This window comes from Coenobita brevimanus, chromosome 33 (assembly GCF_032717465.1).
Source record: "Coenobita brevimanus isolate Jiangsu-jjx chromosome 33, ASM3271746v2, whole genome shotgun sequence".
Lineage (NCBI taxonomy): Eukaryota > Metazoa > Arthropoda > Malacostraca > Decapoda > Coenobitidae > Coenobita > Coenobita brevimanus.
In genome coordinates this window covers 26,834,769-26,853,433 of record NC_136986.1, presented here as the reverse complement: position 1 = coordinate 26,853,433, position 18,665 = coordinate 26,834,769, and the positions used below count along the sequence as shown (strand labels likewise).

General features: G+C 41.2%; 1 protein-coding gene across 1 annotated transcript in view; it reads left to right on the top strand.

Moving 5' to 3' along the window:
* LOC145395837 (ionotropic receptor 93a-like) overlaps positions 1-18,665 on the top strand; it is an 83,693-nt gene that overhangs the window by 15,083 nt on the left and 49,945 nt on the right. The window contains exons 3-4 of the mRNA XM_080269368.1: positions 16,248-16,407; positions 17,761-18,026. Coding sequence (XP_080125494.1) covers positions 16,248-16,407; positions 17,761-18,026 — 426 coding nt within the window. The remainder of the gene's footprint in view (positions 1-16,247; positions 16,408-17,760; positions 18,027-18,665) is intronic.

Here is an 18,665-nt window from a genome sequence, read left to right as displayed (position 1 = left end):
GATATTTTATGAACAGCGGACACCAGTAATCTGGCGCATGGATTTGTTTTGTTTTTTATTCATTTGTTTTTCCTTCCTCTGTTCTGTTATTTAAAAAAAAAAAAAAGGTATAACTTGTAACCTGCAGTATATATCTTATAGACAGTGTAATCAAAGCGAACATCGAGCCGATAAACAATTACTTAAATTAAATTAACATTAGTAATCCAGTAATAATCAATTGTAAAAAATGATCATGGAGTATCTTTTCTTGTTTTGAATAATTCGCAATAGCCTTTATTCCTATAGGATCATCATAGGCTGAATAAAAAGTCACTTCCACCCTAATGTTGCACTGCAACTTCCTTACTTTCATAATATTACATTATTTATTGCAGTTTCCATGGCGCAATGATAAACGTGACGGCGATTCCATATGAACCCTACTGGCAAGAGTCCATCGAGGGCAACACCACCAGGTACTCAGGCACTGACTACAACCAGCTGGTTGCAGTTGGCCAGGCCCTGAATTTTACTTTCCGCGTCCTTCCTTCACGCAACTTGAACGAGGTGAGAATTATGTACAGTACTTGTATAGAATCAGAAGCTTGCTGTTACTATCTCTTGGTGTTGTAAAGTAATTAATTTGAATATTACATCCGAATATAACATCAGCATCGTTTTGCAATATTTAGTAGCCCAACCACTTGTGTGACATGTTAATGATTATTAAAAGTGCGATCTCTACAGAAACTACATTGTTTTTCACAGAATTCATGTTCAGAATGTATTCACTGCAAGGGTTAGGATTTGATCTCATTTTGGCTGCTACTGCCAGAAATCTAATTTCAAATAAGATGTGATCTCTTTTAAGGTGATATTCAAACTCAATTCAGCTCCAGCATATCAGTGTTCAACAACATCATCCTAGATGAAATGTGTAATCATACTAAAACAGCACTTAAACCTCTCCACTGCCCTCAGTGATGATAGATGTCGATCAATGAAGCGTACAGTACGAGCTGTCGCTGGCATTGGTCTCATCAGTGCCACCTAAAACTGCATGATAAACCCCAGGGATATCCAATTTGGTGTCTTTTATGAACCCGCAGTATGTACATAGTTAATATCAACCATAGCATCGCCTGTTTTTGAGTGACGTTGTGTTTTCTTGATTTGATATGCATAAGGTGGCCAGACTATTTGGAGCTGAAAGCGGGACATGGTCACGTGTGTGTATATATATATATATATATATATATATATATATATATATATATATATATATATATATATATATATATATATATATATATATATATATATATATATATATATATATATATATATATATATATATATATATATATATACACACACACACACACACACACACACACAAATAGAGAGGTGAGAGTGTGAGAGAATGGGGATATGGATGGCGTATATGTGCGGGAGTAGGAGAGAATGAGAGGGCAAAAGAAGGAGTGTGTATTGTTGTGAGTAATAGATGGAAGGAGAATATAAGAGTGTGGAACAATTGGCTCAAGGATTGTGAGGGGTAAGACTGAAAGTTGGACTACAAATGTGAGCAACTGTGTGCGTGTATGCGCCAATGCAAGATCGTGCAAGCAGAGTGAGGGAAGAGTTCTGGATAAACGTGGAAGTGTGCATGGAAAAGTTTGAAAGGAATGAAAGTGTTTTTTATTGGAGATATGAATGGAAAAGTAGGGAATGGGAAGTGGATAGAGTAATTGGTGAGTGGGGTGTGCTTGCAGAGATGGATGAGAATGGCAGTGCGTTAGTGGACACTTGTGTGGGGAGAGGGCTGGTGATAGTTGATACCTTCATCAGGCACAAAATGATCCAATGGTATACGTGGCGAGTGATGAGAATGGTGGGTGGTGAACTGAATGAACGGAAGGCAATGATTGATTATGTGTGTGTGGATGAATGAATGAGAAGGTGTGCAATGGATGCAAGAGTATATAGAAGTTGAGGGAGTGGACTTTAGGACCACCACTTGGTGGTGGTCAGAATTAAAGTCCAAATAAAATGGAAATATAGAAGAAAGGAAGGACCGAGGAAGTAGTTCATACAAAGAGGGTGGGGAAAAAGGCAGAATGGATGGGAAAAAAAAAAAGGCAGAATATAAGTGGGAAGTGGAGGAGCAATTGGGTAAATATAGATTGGAGCAGATAAGGGGACATGGAAGGTGTGTGCAAGATATTCACAGAAGAAATCTATGCAGCATGTGAGGTGGTGTGTGGGGTGAAAAGAAGACGAAAGGGGTGCAGGGAACAGCATGGTGGATGGAAGAGGTGAGAGAGTCTGTGGCACAAAAGAAGAAAGCATATAGTGGGTGGATGAGAAACAGGGGCGTGGAAGAAGTTGAGGGATGGAAGAAAGAGTTTTATGTAAAGAGGAAGAGAGAGGTGAAAAGATTAATAAGAGAGAGTAAGAAGGGAGTGGATGAGGAACTTGGAAGGAACTTGGGTATAAAGTGGAGGGAATGTAAGAAAATGTTGTGGAAAGAGGTAAAGAGGGTTACACAGGGTGCCAAAGAAGTTAGTTGGGGAGTGAAAGATAAAAATGGTAGATTACTAGTGGAGAAGGGAGAAAAAGTGAGTAGATGAAGGGAGCACTTTAAGGAAATGCTGAACATACAAAATGAAAGTATTGCAAGTATAAGTGGCTGGGGAATGGCTGGGAGAAGGAGGGATGTGAGGACACAGGAAGAAATCAGTAGGATGGAAGTTGTGGAAGCAATGAAGAAAGTTAAAATGGCGAAAGCCCCAGGAATTGATGGAGTGTGTGGTGAAATGCTGAAGCATGGGGAAGATATAGTAGTAGAATGGAAGTGGAAGATGTGCAGATTGGCCTGGGAGGAAGATAGAGTCCCGGACAACTGGAAGTCAGATATAATTATTCCCCTTTACAAAGGAAATTGGAAAAAGGAGTGTGTGGTAATCATAGAGGCATTTGTCTTCTTAGTGTCATAGGAAAAGTATATAGTAAGGTACTTATTGACAATGTTAGGGAAATAACAGAGGAATTAGTTGGAGAAGAACAGGGAGGTTTTAGGAAGGGAAGAGGTTGTGTAGATCAGATATTCATTCATAGATCTTTGCCCCCCTTGGGGGTAGGGTTTTTTTTTCAAGAATACTCCCCCAGTATCCCTGCTTGTCGTAAAAGGCGACTAAAAGGGTTGGCGGGGGGTTAGTACCCCTCCCCGGAAAACAACAAACTAAAAAAAACAAACAATAAGCCTCGGACAAGGACTGACCAAACGATGACGACCAAGGACCGGACAAAGAACATGGTTATCGGAACGTGGAATGTAAGGGGAGCGAATGATGAGGTGAAAGAGAGAGAGATTGTCCAGGTGCTTGAGGGTGCGAAAGTGGATGTATGTGGAATAACTGAAACAAAATGGAGAGGAGAAAGTGTGAGAGAATGGAAGTGTGGATGGGGTATATGTGCAGGAGTAGGTGAGAATGAGAGGGCAAAGGAAGGAGTATGTATAGTTGTGAGTAAAAGATGGAAGAAGAGCATAAGACAGTATGAATCAGTTGGGTCAAGGATTGTGTGGGTAAAGTTGAAAGTTGGAATACAAATGTGGGTGATTGTGTGTGTGTATGCGCCAATGCAAGATCGTGCTAGAAGAGTGAGAGAAGGGTTCTGGACAAATGTAGAAGTGTGCATGGAAAAGTTTGGAAGGAATGAGAGAGTGTTTTTGATCGGTGATATGAATGGTAAAGTTGGGAATGTGAGGGTGGATGGAGTAGTTGGTGAGTGGGGTGTGCCTGCTGAGATAGATGAGAATGGGAGTGCATTAGTGGACATTTGTGCTGGGAGGGGGTCGGTGATAGCCAATACCCTCTTTAGGCATAAAACGATCCACAGGTATACATGGAGAGTGATGAGAAGGGTGGGTGGTGAACTGAATGAAAGAAAGGCAATGATTGATTATGTGTGTGTGGATGAAACGATGCGAAGATGTGTAATGAATGCAAGAGTGTATAGAGGTTGGGGGAGTGGACTTTCTGATTATTACTTGGTGGTGGCCAGAATTAGGATTCAAGTAAGATGGAGGAATAGAAGAAGGGAAAGACGAGAGGAAGGAGTAGTTGCAAGGTGAGTGGAAAGGTTACAAGAGGATGAGAAAAAGGCAGAGTATAAGAGAGAAGTGGAGGAACGATTGGGCAAATATGAATTGGAGCAGATGGGAGACGTGGAAGGTGTGTGTAGGATATTTATAGAAGAAATATGTGCAGCATGTGATGTGGTGTGTGGAAGGAAGAGAAGATGGAGGGGGGTGCAAGGAACAGCGTGGTGGACTGAAGAGGTGAAACAGGCTGTGGCACAAAAGAGTAGAGTATAACTTTCATGTGTGGGGAGGTTCCCCACATACGGCTCATCTCAACAAGGTGGAGTCAAAAGCTTTTCGTCTCATCAACTCTCCTCCTCTTACTAGCTCCCTTCAACCTCTGTATCTTCGCTGTACTGTTGCATCTTCATCTCTTTCCTATCGTTGCTTCAATGGGCACTGCTCGTCTGAACTGTAGGCTTGCATCCCTCCTCCACTACGGTGAGTGCGTAACACCCGTCTAGCAACAAAATCTCATCCCTTTTCTGTCCAACTCTCTAATGAAAGAGTTCACCATTACTCCCAGTCTTTCATGTATGCTACAGGTCAGCTCTGGAACTGTCTCCCTCTGTATTTCCTACTGCCTATGATCTCCAGTCTTTCAAACGCAGTGTGTCTAGGGTCCTTGAAATGAACAGTTCCAGAATTTGGCTCTCTTATCTTGTGTGTTTTTTTTTTTCTTGGAGGAGAAATTTACAGGCTCCTGGCCTTCGGTTGCTTCTTCCTTGCATTAAAAAAGCAGGACGATAGTTAGAGGGCTGAAACTGATCAACCTTCCATAACAGCAAAATTCCAGCAAGCTGACAGACAAAGGCGACAGAGTTTACCTAGGCAGGATGTCTGCACGGAAGCACAGCACTTGAGGACAACTGGAGGGACCCCATCACCATCCCATCAGGACCATATGGCTTGTCAGTATTAACGCCAGTGATGGCAGAAAACACATCAACTGAAGACATTTTAAAGTCAGCCTCTGACATTTTAAAGTCAGAGAGGAAGTCATGGAGGAACAGTACCAGAATCATCTAAGGTGGAACTAAAGGTGGAACAGAGTCGCCATAGTGGAAAATAGAAGGAAAGGATGATGAAGTAAAGTTGTTTGAAATGCTTTTGGCAAGCACTGGAAGGAGAAGGAGGAATTTGAGTTAGTACAACTGATATTACACTTAGCAAAGTGATGGATGAACTTAACGTGATTCCAGCAAGAAACATAAAAGAGATGAGATTCAGGGATGGGTTGGCTACGGTACCTTATGAAGGCCCTTTCCTTGATGTGGACAGCATTTGAAGAAGCGTAATTAGTTTTTTTTTTTTTTATTATTACCCACAGGATAAATGAGAGAAATGTATGTTTCCATGTCTGAGAGAATGACGGATGTAATGCGTGAGGCACACTCAGATGATTCTCGGCTATGGAAGCAATAATCATTTCAGGGAAAAAAAAAAAATATACTGCCTGATGTCATCCCAATCAGCAGCTCCAAAATGCCAAAGTCATCGCTTATTGGGATGGTTCACAAGCCTTACTGAGGTGATAGGACAGTTAAGGTGATAAGACTGCAATCAGGGGAGCCCCTTGGAGAGAAAACATTAACAGCATAAGCAGAAGGATTAGTTGTAAGGAAATGGTCAGGTATGTTGGAACTCTCTACAAGACTGTTAGTGATATAGGTTGGGTACTGTCCAAGCTGCTCCAGGACATTAAGGATGGAAAGGATGTAGCCTTGTTTACCAGGCAATCAATGATTGAAGAACAGAGCCAAAGGTTGTGGTGAACATTGAAATCACCTAGAATGGAGACTTCAGGGAAAGAAGAAATTGACAGGCTGTTCCATCCTAGAAATATAATTGTCAAAGAATTTTTCAGCAGAAGTAACAGATAAGCAAACACCACAGATATACTTAGCCAGAGAATGGTAGGATAGCCGAAGCTACAGACTAGAGAATTCAGAAGACTGAAGGACAGGAACATGAGTGCACGATATGTTGTTAAGTACATATACACAACAGCAACTTTTTGCTTTGAAGTGAGTATAGAAAAAGTAGGAGGATCCAGAGAAGGGTTTGCTTTAAGTCGCCTTAGACAGCTAAGTCTCAGTACTGAGCAGAAGGTGAGGTTTAGAGGAAGAGAGGTGGCGTTCAACAGAGAGAAAATTAAAGAAAAGGTTGCGAATGTGCAAAAACAAAAAGTATCACAACAAAACCAGTTTGCTCTAATATTATACTATATTGCCGTAACACATATTTGCACTTGTAATGCAAGTTTACTTGCACTGTAACCTGAAAATCATTTCTTTACTCCTGGCACTTTTTTTGCGAATTCACCCACCATATCCTGAGATCATTTCCTTACACAGTACTTTTCCTTATATTCTAAATTCTTCTGTGATAAAATCATTTGCTACGGTAATATCTTAGTGCACTAGAGGAAGAGCACACAACAATTACTAACTCGCTATCACAACAAATCCAATTTGCTTGTATAGTGCACTGTATTACCATAACACACATGTGCAGTTGTACTGCAAGTTCACCTACAATATAGTCTGAGAGTGTTTTCTTAAACCCATACCTTTTTTGTATTATAAACTATATTATAAAGTCTTATGTAGTAAGATTACTATATACACAATTTACACTTTCCCGCACACCAGTGACTGAAGAAGTCTCCTTTAACTCACTGCACTGATGGAGCATTTCCTTGTGAACTTGCTACTGTCACTGATTGTTCAGGCAGACATTGCAGTACCTGTACACTTTTTAACCTGCAGGTGCCCAGGTTCACCATGCAGTTACACGTGAGGTGCTGCATTACTGCAGCACTGGCTCCTTGGTGCAGCAGTTATGCCAACAACCTGTCAGAACAGTATGAATGCATTCACAACAGTGGTAGCAGAAAGGTGTAGAGACACCTTCTTGTACCACCTGCTTGCCGTACCAGTGGATGACCGACATGTTACCGCATTTCTCGATGAGTAAAGCACCATTCTCGGTCTTGGCAGGGAAAACAGGGTAGTGCTTCCTACTTGGCCTGACAGTACCGCTGGTTCCTGTCCCATCTGCAAGGAGAAACTTGGCAGTTATGTTATACAAGGAGAAACGCAGGCGGTTACATTATCGTCTCGCTAGATGGTGGATAACTACAAAGTCCGGAATATATCCAATCTTGCAGTCACAAGCAGCAAAGACTGTGATGCATGAGCGATGACGTTGGATGATATGTATTGGATAAATGCCAGTCAACCCCAGGACAATACATGCAACTCAACCGCCACCGCTTTATGGAAAGGCGAAAAAAAAAAGAAATGGTGGAAGAACCCTTTAGGGTGGTCAGAATTGGGCGAATTTTCCACACCCTGTCATTGGGTAAGGGTCCCCCACTGGGGGAAAAGTGCAGAAACCATAACATAGCAATGTACTCTGCAATGTGCCATGTACCTCCCAAAGACAGGTGTGGCTGTGAGGTCGTCCATGATCCAATAGTCTTGTAAGGCATACCTTTTTTATGTGTGACATTAGTACGGTCACAGCTTGCCACACGTGTAATTCACCGACTTAGACTGGATACCATTCCGTCATGTTTGCTCTTGTCACAAGAAGGTCGGTGAAGCCAGTGTAGGGAGAGTTTCTGGTGATAATGTTCCTGTGCCCAGGTATTCCTTCACGGACAATGAAAAAAAAAATACCGTGAAATATCCATGATGCACGAATTGCCTGTCCGGAAAATGTGCCCAAATACCTGCCTAAGGATAACCAAAAGTAGCCTCCGTGGGCTGAAACCTTTTCCCCTCCGTTCACGCAATAATTTTGATTGTCTCAACACTTACAAGAGGATGAGACAAAGGCAGAGTATAAGAGAGAAGTGGAGGAACGATTGGGCAAATATGAATTGGAGCAGATGGGAGACGTGGAAGGTGTGTGTAGGATATTTACAGAAGAAATATGTGCAGCATGTGATGTGGTGTGTGGAAGGAAGAGAAGACGGAGGGGGGGTGCAAGGAACAGCGTGGTGGACTGAAGAGGTGAAACAGGCTGTGGCACAAAAGAAGAAAGCATACAATGAATGGATGAGAAATAGGGGCGTGGAAGAAGTTGAGAGGCGGAAGAGAGAGTTATATGTAGAAAGAAAGAGAGAGGTGAAAAGATTAGTAAGAGAGAGTAAGAAGAGAGTGGATGAGGAATTTGGAAGGAATTTGAGAGTAAAGTGGAGGGACTGTAAGAAAATGTTCTGGAAAGAGGTGAAAAGAGTAAGACAGGGTGGAAGTGAAGTTAGCAGGGGAGTGAAAGATAAAAATGGTAGATTACTAGCGGAGAAGGGAGAAAAAGTGAGCAGATGGAGAGAACCCTTTAAGAATTCTTGAACATAGAGGATGGAAATAATGCGAGTATAAGTGGCTGGGGAATGGCTGGGAGAAGGAGGGAGGTGAGAAGACAGGAAGAAATCAGTAGGATAGAAGTTGTGGAAGCAATGAAGAAAGTTAAATGGGGAAAAGCCCCAGGAATTGATGGAGTGTGTGGTGAAATGCTGAAGCATGGGGGAGAGATAGTAGTAGAATGGATGTGGAAGATGTGCAGATTGGCCTGGGAGGAAGGTAGAGTCCCGGAGGATTGGAAGTCAGGTATAATTATTCCCTTGTACAAAGGAAAAGGGGAAAAATAAGTGTGTGGTAATCATAGGGGCATTTGTCTTCTTAGGATATTATAGGAAAAGTGTATAGTAGGATACTTATTGACAGTGTTAGAGAAAGAACAGAGAAATTAGTTGGAGAAGAACAGGGAGGCTTTAGGAAGGGAAGAGGTTGTGTAGATCAAATATTCATTCTTAGATCTTTAGTGGAAAAGTTTCTAGAGAAGGGAAAGAAGTTGTATGCGGCTTTCATGGATTTGGAGAAAGCATATGACAGAGTTGATAGACAAGGATTGTGGAATGTGTTAAGAATATATGGAGTAGATGGAAAGTTGCTGAATGCTGTGAAGAGTATGTACGATGGTGCGAAGGCTGCAGTGCGTGTGGATGGTGAACTAAGTGAATTTTTCTCTTTGAAAGTTGGGTTGAAACAGGGATGTGTCATGTCTCCATGGTTGTTCAATCTGTACATGGATGGGGTAATAAACGAGGTACAAGGTAAGGTAGTGGATGTTGGAGTGGTCCTGGTGAGAGAGGATAGTGTTTGGAAACTCCCTGTACTGTTGTTTGCAGATGATACTGTGTTGTTGAGTGAAGACGAAGGGGAGCTGCAAGGCTTGGTGGATGAGTTTGGGAGAGTGTGTAAGAAACGGAATCTAAAGGTGAATGTAGGGAAGAGTAAAGTGATGGTCTTTGAGAGGGGTGAAGTCAGTGAATGTACAGAGAGGTTGGATGGTGAGGAAATGGAAAATGTGAGTACGTTTAAGTACTTGGGTAGTGTGATGAGTAAGGATGAAGGTTTGGAGGGTGAAGTGCTTGAAAGGGTACAGCATGGAAGAAAGGTTGCTGGTTCTTTGAAAGCAGTGATAAGAAACAGGGAAGTGAGCATGGAAGTGAGAAAGTTACTACAAGACAGTATTGTGATACCAACTCTAACGTACGGAAGTGAAACTTGGACATTGTCGGAAGGACACAAGTCAAGAGTGAGAGCAGTGGAAATGAGTTATTTAAGAGGAGCCTGTGGAGTCACATGGAGAGACAGGCCGACGAATGAGGATATAAAGGAACGTTGTGGTGAGGATGTGGATGTGATAGGAAGCGTTATGAGGAACACACTGAGGTGGTTTGGCCATGTGGAGAGAATTTAGGGTGAAAGACTGACAAAGAGAGTGTATGTGAGTGAGGTGGAGGGGGGAAGAGGGAGGGGGAGGCCGAGGATGAGATGGAGGGATGGGGTGGAGAGGTATATGAGAGAGGGGGGTGTGAGTTGGGAGCAGGGCAGTGAAATGGCAGGGGACAGGGCGACTTGGAGGCGATTTGTTTGTGGCCACCCCAAACGGGATTGAGGCGTCTGGCAATAGATAGATTTTTGGTGGAAAAGTTTCTAGAGAAGGGAAAGAAGTTGTATGCGGCGTTCATGGATGTGGAGAAAGCATATGACAGGGCGGTCAGACAAGGATTGTGGAAAGTATTAAGAATATATGGAGTCGATGGGAAGTTGTTGAAGGCCGTGAAGAGTATGTATGAGGATGCTAAGGCTGAAGTGCTTGTGGATAGTGAACTGTGTGAAGTTTTCTATTTGAAGATTGGATTGAAACAAGGATGTGTTATGTCTCCATGGTTGTTCAATCTGTAAATGGATGGGGTTGTAAAAGAGATACAAGTAGGGCAGTGGTCGTTGGAGCACCCATAGTGAGAGAGGGCATTGTTTGGAAACTACCTGTACTCTTGTTTGCAGATGATACTGTGTTGTTAACTGAAGACGAAGGGGAGCTGGAAGGCTTGGTGAATGAGTTTGGGAGTGTGTAAGAAACGGAGTCTAAAGGTGAATGTAGGGAAGAATAAAGCTATGGTCTTCGAGAGAAGTGAATTCAGTGAATGTACAGTAAAACTGATGAGGAGGAAATTGAAAATGTTAGTGCGTTTAAGTAGTGTGATGAGTAAGGATGGAAGTTTACAGGGTGAAGTGCTTGAAAGGATGCAACAGGGAAGAAGAATTGCTGGTTCCTTGAAAGCAGTGATAAGAAACAGGGAAGTGGGCATGGAAGTGAAAAAACTACTACATGACAGTATTGTGATACAAATTCTAACGTATGGAAGTGAAGCTTGGACCTTGTTGGAGGGACAGAAGTCAAGAGTGAGAGCAGTGGGAATGAGTTATTTGAGAGGAGCATGTGGAGTCACATGGATAGTCAGACTGACAAATGAGGAAGTGAAGGTGCGTTGTGGTGTGGATGTGGATGTGATAGGAAGCGTTAGGAGAAAAGCACTGTGGCGGTTTTCACATGTGGAGAGGATGGAGAGTGAGAGAGTCACGAGGAGAGAGTATGTGAGTGAGGTGGAGGGGAGAAGAGGGAGGGGGAGGCCAAGGATGAGATGAAGGGATGGAGTGGAGAGGTGTATGAGAGAGGGGGGGGTGAGCTGGGAGCAGGGCGATGAAATGGCGGGGGACAGGGTAACATGGAGGCGATTTATTTGTGGGCACCCCTTACGGGATTAAGGCGTCTGGCAATAGACACACACACACACACACACACACACACACACACACACACACACACACACACACACACACACGTGTTTATATAATTATACAGCACTGCATTTCACCCTGATCCTGCACATCAAATACTAACGTCTCACACGAATTCCGAACATACAGTACGGTACGGTAAATGGGTCGACCAAAGTTACTGGTTAGTTTTACACACTATATATTAACAATTCGGCATTTCAGTTGGTTTAAATAATATTTAACTTTATTATTTCATCATAATCTCATAAAAGAAGCAAATGCAATATTTAATGCAACTAATTCTCTAGAAGCGCGACATTTAAGATGATTTGCTTAAAAAGCGGGACATTTAAGATAATTTGCTTAAAAAGCGGGACATTTAAGTCACAATTAAAAAAGGCGGGACGGACTTAAAAAAAAGTGGGACTGTCCCGCCTCAAAGAGGGACTCTGGTCACCTTAGATATGCACCGATGCGTTTCTTTCAATGCTATGTTTTTATATGTATTTCATTATTTAGACTTGTTACTAAATTTCTTTTCAAAGAGTTTGGTCCCGATAGCAACAATTTATGTTTTATTCTGACTATTCTCTAACTTGTAAAACTAGAAAACAGAAAATTGCCTTAGCTCGTCCATTATCCCTGGAAAGTTCGCTGGCTTTGTCTACGGGAAACTTTTGACTGTAAGAAGTTCTGCTCTCTCTCTCTCTCTCTCGTATTTAAATCACAGTGGGGGTAAAGGAATAACTCCCCGCCATCCCCCTGCTTCTTTTGTGGCATCGTGCATCTCGCACCTGACTGAAGCTTTGCATATCCTGCCATATTTTACTGACATTTCAAAGATCATTACTCTTCTGAAGTGAATACCTCTGTCCCTTCCCAATAACGGAAGCCATATAGCGAAGCAGTCCCTTTTCCCGTCCAGCTCTTTCTTGCAATAGTTACCAGGTATTCTAAGTCCTCATGTATACAACCGATCAAACGAACTGTCATCATTCTGTATTTCACTCTGCCTATGACCTCCAAACTTTTAAACTATGTGTTCAATCCAGACATCTCGAAATGAACGTGACGATTCTTTAAAGTTCTTCCTAGGAAGAACAATACATTATTATACTTGGAGCCTTTGGCTCGTACTTTATTACGCACTAAAATGATTAGTTTCATATTAGGAAGGACATCGTGCTGGTAAGCTTTAAGGAATGCAACATCATAACTTTTGGTTCGAAACATTTCCCTGAAAGACTTTATGGTAAAATTGACACACGAGAAAAAAAATATCAATTGGGGCTTTCATTTCCTTATTTTAATGTTATATTTACTTGCAGGTGACAGATCAGGTGGAGATTCGTAAATCATTCATGGCAACAGTGATATATGGTGTTATTCCACAAGAACTAGAGAGGTGAGATTCTAAGCTAAGGGTAACCCTTGCACTGCAGTGTTCACTGTTGTTATTGATATTCCAGTTCAATCGCAGATAGTTTTATGCAGCAAAGAAAACCTATACATTGTCAAAAGATAAAGATAGCTTATCTAATTTGAAATTGCCTTATGTATTGTATTTACAGATAACGTTATGTGATGAGGAAAATGACTTATAAATTTTGCTTTATCTGCTAAAGTGGAATAGCTACTGAAGATTATGAACCTGTCAATGCACAAAAGCCAAGAGCATACTTCTACTGACTGCCTACAAATATGGAACTGCATTCCGTATATACTGCCTCCTTTTGCTTGTCCAAAATAATGACACTTCTTTTGGTTCACTTATGTTACTAAGTAACGTTAGTAAGCCTAAGAAAGTCCAACCCATTATGAAGGGGTTAGAAACCACCTTGGTTAACTCAGCTTTTGAAAAGAATCTCTTGTCAGCTGAGGGAAAAAAATATATCAGTACCAACATGTTATATTCTGGTAGTGCGTCCAAGAAGGACTATATATTCATCTACGATAAAAATATATTATTTCCGCCTAATACTTTGTTATTTTCGTTTTCCCAACATAAAAAACAGAACTGGGAAGGAGAGATGGATGAAGAGATGATGAAGGAGTTGTAAATAATATACTGTAGCGTCTTGTAGTCTGACAATGTTCGATGGTAAAGGAAATGATCTGGAGGGTATGCATGGAGACTCAGGCATACGGGGGCTGTTGAGTTTGGGGGGGGGGGATAAGAATTCGGCTTGCCCGAAATTTTTTTCAAATTATGTCATCCATGTGACTAAGTCATCGACGAAACCGTATAGCATCGAAACTCGTTCAAGAGCCCGAGTCAGCTGTAGAGTACTAGCAAAAAACGCACGAGACTAGGCACAGCCAACAGAACTGTGCCGAAACCCACAATGAAAAGCACACAAAAATAGAAAAATTTAGCAATACTGACGATAAAACATTGTTTTCAACCGAGATCTACATCATCTATTGTCATATTGAGCCATAGCACACGTAATTGCGTAAGAAAATATTGAGCTCAGTAATGCTAAATTTGATAAATTCGCTGGGAGTTGAAATTCCAGTAATGCAAGAGTAATGCAAGACAGAATTATTCAGGGAAGGCAGCACAAATACACAGAATAGTTTCTAGTTAATCTGTGCTCTAACCTCTGAGTATTGGCACCTCTAGAAGAAATACTGCTTTCTTCCTTGCTTAGAAGCAAATATATCCACTATGTGGTCCAGGTTGATGCACATAATTTGTATAATGTCGCTTTATAAGGGTACACTGCTCAGACGTGCCTGACCCACTGTGCTCCTCAGATAAGTTTTCGAATGTCGGAGCACACTGAAACTACATTCTGCCGAACAAGATGTCGCAGGAATGGTTGCCAGGATGCCGGCGGTCCTGCTAAACACTGGCAGCAAGCGATGTAGATCATTTTCGTACAAAGTTTCCACAACACTGGCTGCATTTGGCTGCGCCTCTGAGCCTGACTGGTGTGTATGATCGTGCTCGACAAAGTTGGTGAATATTGCCTGATCAACACCATAGTGCGACGCACAATATACCCTTTTCTACATATATCCCCTTAACCCATCTATTTGCTTGTTTATGATATGTATGGTATATGCATTTCTATCGTATTAAAAAGGCATTGCTCAAGTCGATTACTGTGCTCAAGCAAAATTTCGTTTCAGGTATGGATCTTAACCACTTGCCCGAAATTCTTTCATTTCTGCCCGAATCCGGGAGGGGGGGGGGGCACAACCACCGGCTCCCCACCACCCCAGCCCCTATGCATGGAGCTATGGGAAGATGAAGCTGGAAATATAAAAAATCTGTAATATTCCGGTACTGTTTCCAGATGAGGCTTCAGTTTCAGCTGTAATAATAATAATAATAATAATAATAATAATAATAATAATAATAATAATATTAATATTATTATTATTATTATTATTATTATTATTATTATCTGCGATAGCGAAGCTGGTATTGTTTTCAATCTGTCCATCGTTCTATCTGTCTGTCCGTGTTTCTGTTGGCACAATAACTTCGCAAGCTCAAGATATCGTTACAAAATATTAAAGGTCTGTAGTAGATAAAGAAAAAAAAAATCGATCACGAGTTCCAAACTGGTGAAAATAGGTCAAGCTCTGTGTGCCTGTTTCCATGATAACTTTGCAACCGCTCAAGATATCATCACAAAATTTTACAGGTGTGTAGTAGGGATGAAAATCTACGAGTTTGAAATTGGTGAAAGTAGGAGGTCCGTGTGACTGTTAACATGATAACTTCGCAACCACTCACGTTATCGTTTAAGATTTTTACAGGTACAGTATGTACTGTAGTTGGGATGAAAATCTTCTACGAGTTTGAAATTGGTGAAAGTAGGTCAAGCTCTGTGTGTCTGTTACCATGATAACTTTACAACTGCTCCCAATATCATCACAAAATTTTACAGGTGTGTAGTACGGACGAATATCTACAAGTCTGAAATTGGTGAAAGTAGGTCAAGGTCAAGGCCATATTCCGAGCCGCGCTAGAAATGTATCGGTTCGCTGCTGGTGTGATTCCCATCTTGGGGGGGCCTTTAGTTATCACTCACCGTATGAGGCGGAACGATAATGTTTTTGCTTGCCTCAGTGTGTGTTTGTGCGTGTGTGTGTGTGTGTGTATGTGAGTGTGTGTGTTCCCATTATACCTCATGAACGGCTTGAGCTATCAACATGAAACCTTCACGGCATTAAGATATGGACAAAATCTTGGCCGGGATGAAAAGTGGGCACTCAGGGTCAAGGTCAAGGTCACCAAAATGGCTGCCAAAGATCAAATACTTTTTATCACCTACCTTTAGCACGGTTATAACTAATGAACGGCCTGAGCTATTAACATGAATCCTTCAGGGTACCAGGATATGACCAAAATCTTGGCCGAGTTCGAAAAAATGGGTACTCGGGGGTCAAAGTTTAGGTCAGAAATATGGCTGTCAAAAATCATGTATTATTTATAGCCCACCTGTTGCATCATTATATCTTACAAACGGCTTGAGCTATCAACATGAAATCTTCAGGGAATCAAGATATAGCCAAAATCTTGGACAAGTTCGAAAATGGGCACTCGGGGTCAAGGTCAAGATCACCACAATCCTGCCAAAAGTCAACTAGTTTTTATTGCCCGCCTTTAGCACCACTATACCTCATGAACGGCTTGAGCTATCAACATGAAACCTTCAGCATATCAAGATATGGCCGAAATCTTGGACTTGGCCAACAGCATATTCTGGTGGACGATGAACTTTCAGATTCCCAATGCTTTTCTTTCATTGTTAAAAATTATTATTATTGTTCAGTAATTATTATTATTATTATTATTTTTATTATTATTATTATTATTATTATTATTATTATTATTATCATTATTATTATTATTATTATTATTATTGTTCGAGAACATAGTCTTTCCTATGGTTGGATGTAACAAGTGGCTATAACATCTACAAACGTACCTTCTTTATTTCTAATAATGTTTCCAGATGGGATTTGACTTTCTCCTATGATCAAACTGCTGTTAAATTCGCCATGGCCACGCCGGTCATAACACCCAGTTGGCTGAGCTTCTACTACCCACTGAGTGGCCAAGTGTGGATCTGTGTCTTGGCTTGTACGCTGACTGTCTGCTTCACACTTGTCAAGGTAAACATGCAAATGGTCAGTCACAGGCGCATCCAATATTAGTAATGACAGGGCAGCAGAAAACGATTCCTTACGTTATTATTATTATTATTATTATTATTATTATTATTATTTATCATCATAATTAATTTAGATGTTGGACATTCTCAATTAGCAGCCCGGGGTCGTCTTCCAGTGTTAGTCACACACGTAAATATATTTTCACAAGGCAGGTGCTTCTGTTTTGCTCCTTCAGGATTTTTACACAAATGTGCTTTACTCTAGCGAAGCACAATATGGTTCTTCATTTTAGCGAAGGCCTGTATGGTGCCAAATATGCTTGTTGCCATTGTTCTTTATTGTTTTATACTCACCGAGGACAACGATGCATTTATCCCTCTCATGGTCGCATTTTCTTGTTCTTCCCTTTAATATAACATGAGCCAACAGTAGGCTATATACTGTATTTTTTTATTAAAGTGACTGTGCCAATGGAGACAATTGCTTATTCAGTTTCCATGAACATTCTCTTGTTCAAGTTAATTCTATTATCTTTTCCAGTTAACTCCAGACGATAGGTTCAAGTGAGTCTTTAACATGAAACTCACAGGTGAAAATCAGAGTGAGCGATAAAGAAATATAATGGAAAAATATTAGTTTCGTTTTACAGCTATAAGTACAATGGCTCTTCTTGCATGATGTTAGATTCATGCAATAAGAAATTAACGAAAACATATTGCTGTTTTTATACAACATATCCTTAAAGACTTTGCTGGAATATCTATTTATGGTATAGATGGGTAAAGAATGCGCTCAGATTGTTACTTCGAACCCGAGCCTCCACTACAGCCACCACTGTCATGTAGGTGGTAGAGTACTATATACCTGTTGATTTCTTGAAACCGCATGGGATTGTTAATTAATTCTGCTTTCATACAGTTTGATTTTGGTCTGCCTTTTTCAATGAAGAAAGAACTTTAGCCATTCCTAATCAGATGAACTATAAAAAAATGAATAGTACATCATACCTTCACTATAACCAATATCTGACTATTCCATGACATTTTCACCATTTTAGAGCATGCTGTATGTAGCCGAAAAACTTCATTAGGAAAAGCAGAAAAAGATCAAATGTACTTTACGAAACTGGACATACCAAACAGCTCCGCAAAAAATGGCGCGAATGACCTTATTAGAATTGTGTATCTTCCTGACGGTAGCAGATGTGCGGAGGTGCACTTTCTTTCATGGTTCGTATTATCAAAACCACTCCACGGTCCGAATCATTACTGCTCGTCTCTATAACACAATAAAGCAACAACTACACAGTCATATCGTTGTACATGTATATCACTGGATATCTATGTTTTACAGATTACAAGGAGAAAAACGTGGCAAATGTGGCATGGAGTGCTGAGTACTGGGTCGGTGGTGCTGGAGTCTGTGGGCACCCTGTTGGGCCAAGGACTGTACGGACGCCTCTCAACCAGGCAGTCCAATCACATCCTCATTGGCACTTGGTTGTTCTTTGGTGTGGTGGTGGGCACAGCATATCGCGCCAGCCTCATCGCTTCCCTCACCCTCCCAAGGCTGCCACCCAGACCAGAGACAGTTGAGGAGCTGGTCAAAGTAGTTGACAGGTGAGACATCGAAGAACAAATGTTTGGATGCAAAGGTGCTGGATGAAACTGAAATGTTAGTTAACATTGGGCCCTTGGGTTATTTATCTCTCCTCTATCACTGCATCCAAGTACTTAAAATCTCAGGAGTTCTATTTTTCCCACCGTTAACCAACACATCACACAGTGAGTCAGTTTTCACCCAGCAGCTGGTATTTTATTCAAATCCTTCGATACGTTCAGACCTGATTGTTCAAAAGCAGGGCAACACTGCAGGAATTAACAAATGGTGTTCTCAAGTACCACGTAATACATCATCCACATAACCATACTTGAAGTATTCCATCCCTCAATATTTATCTCCGACTTTACTTTTTTCTATTTTTCTCTACTTTTGTACTCACCACTCCAGTAGCCTTATTCACCACTCCAGTAGCCTTATTCACCACTCCAGTAGCCTTATTCACCACTCCAGTAGCCTTATTCACCACTCCAGTAGCCTTATTCACCACTCCAGTAGCCTTATTCACCACTCCAGTAGCCTTATTCACCACTCCAGTAGCCTTATTCACCACTCCAGTAGCCTTATTCACCACTCCAGTAGCCTTATTCACCACTCCAGTAGCCTTATTCACCACTCCAGTAGCCTTATTCACCACT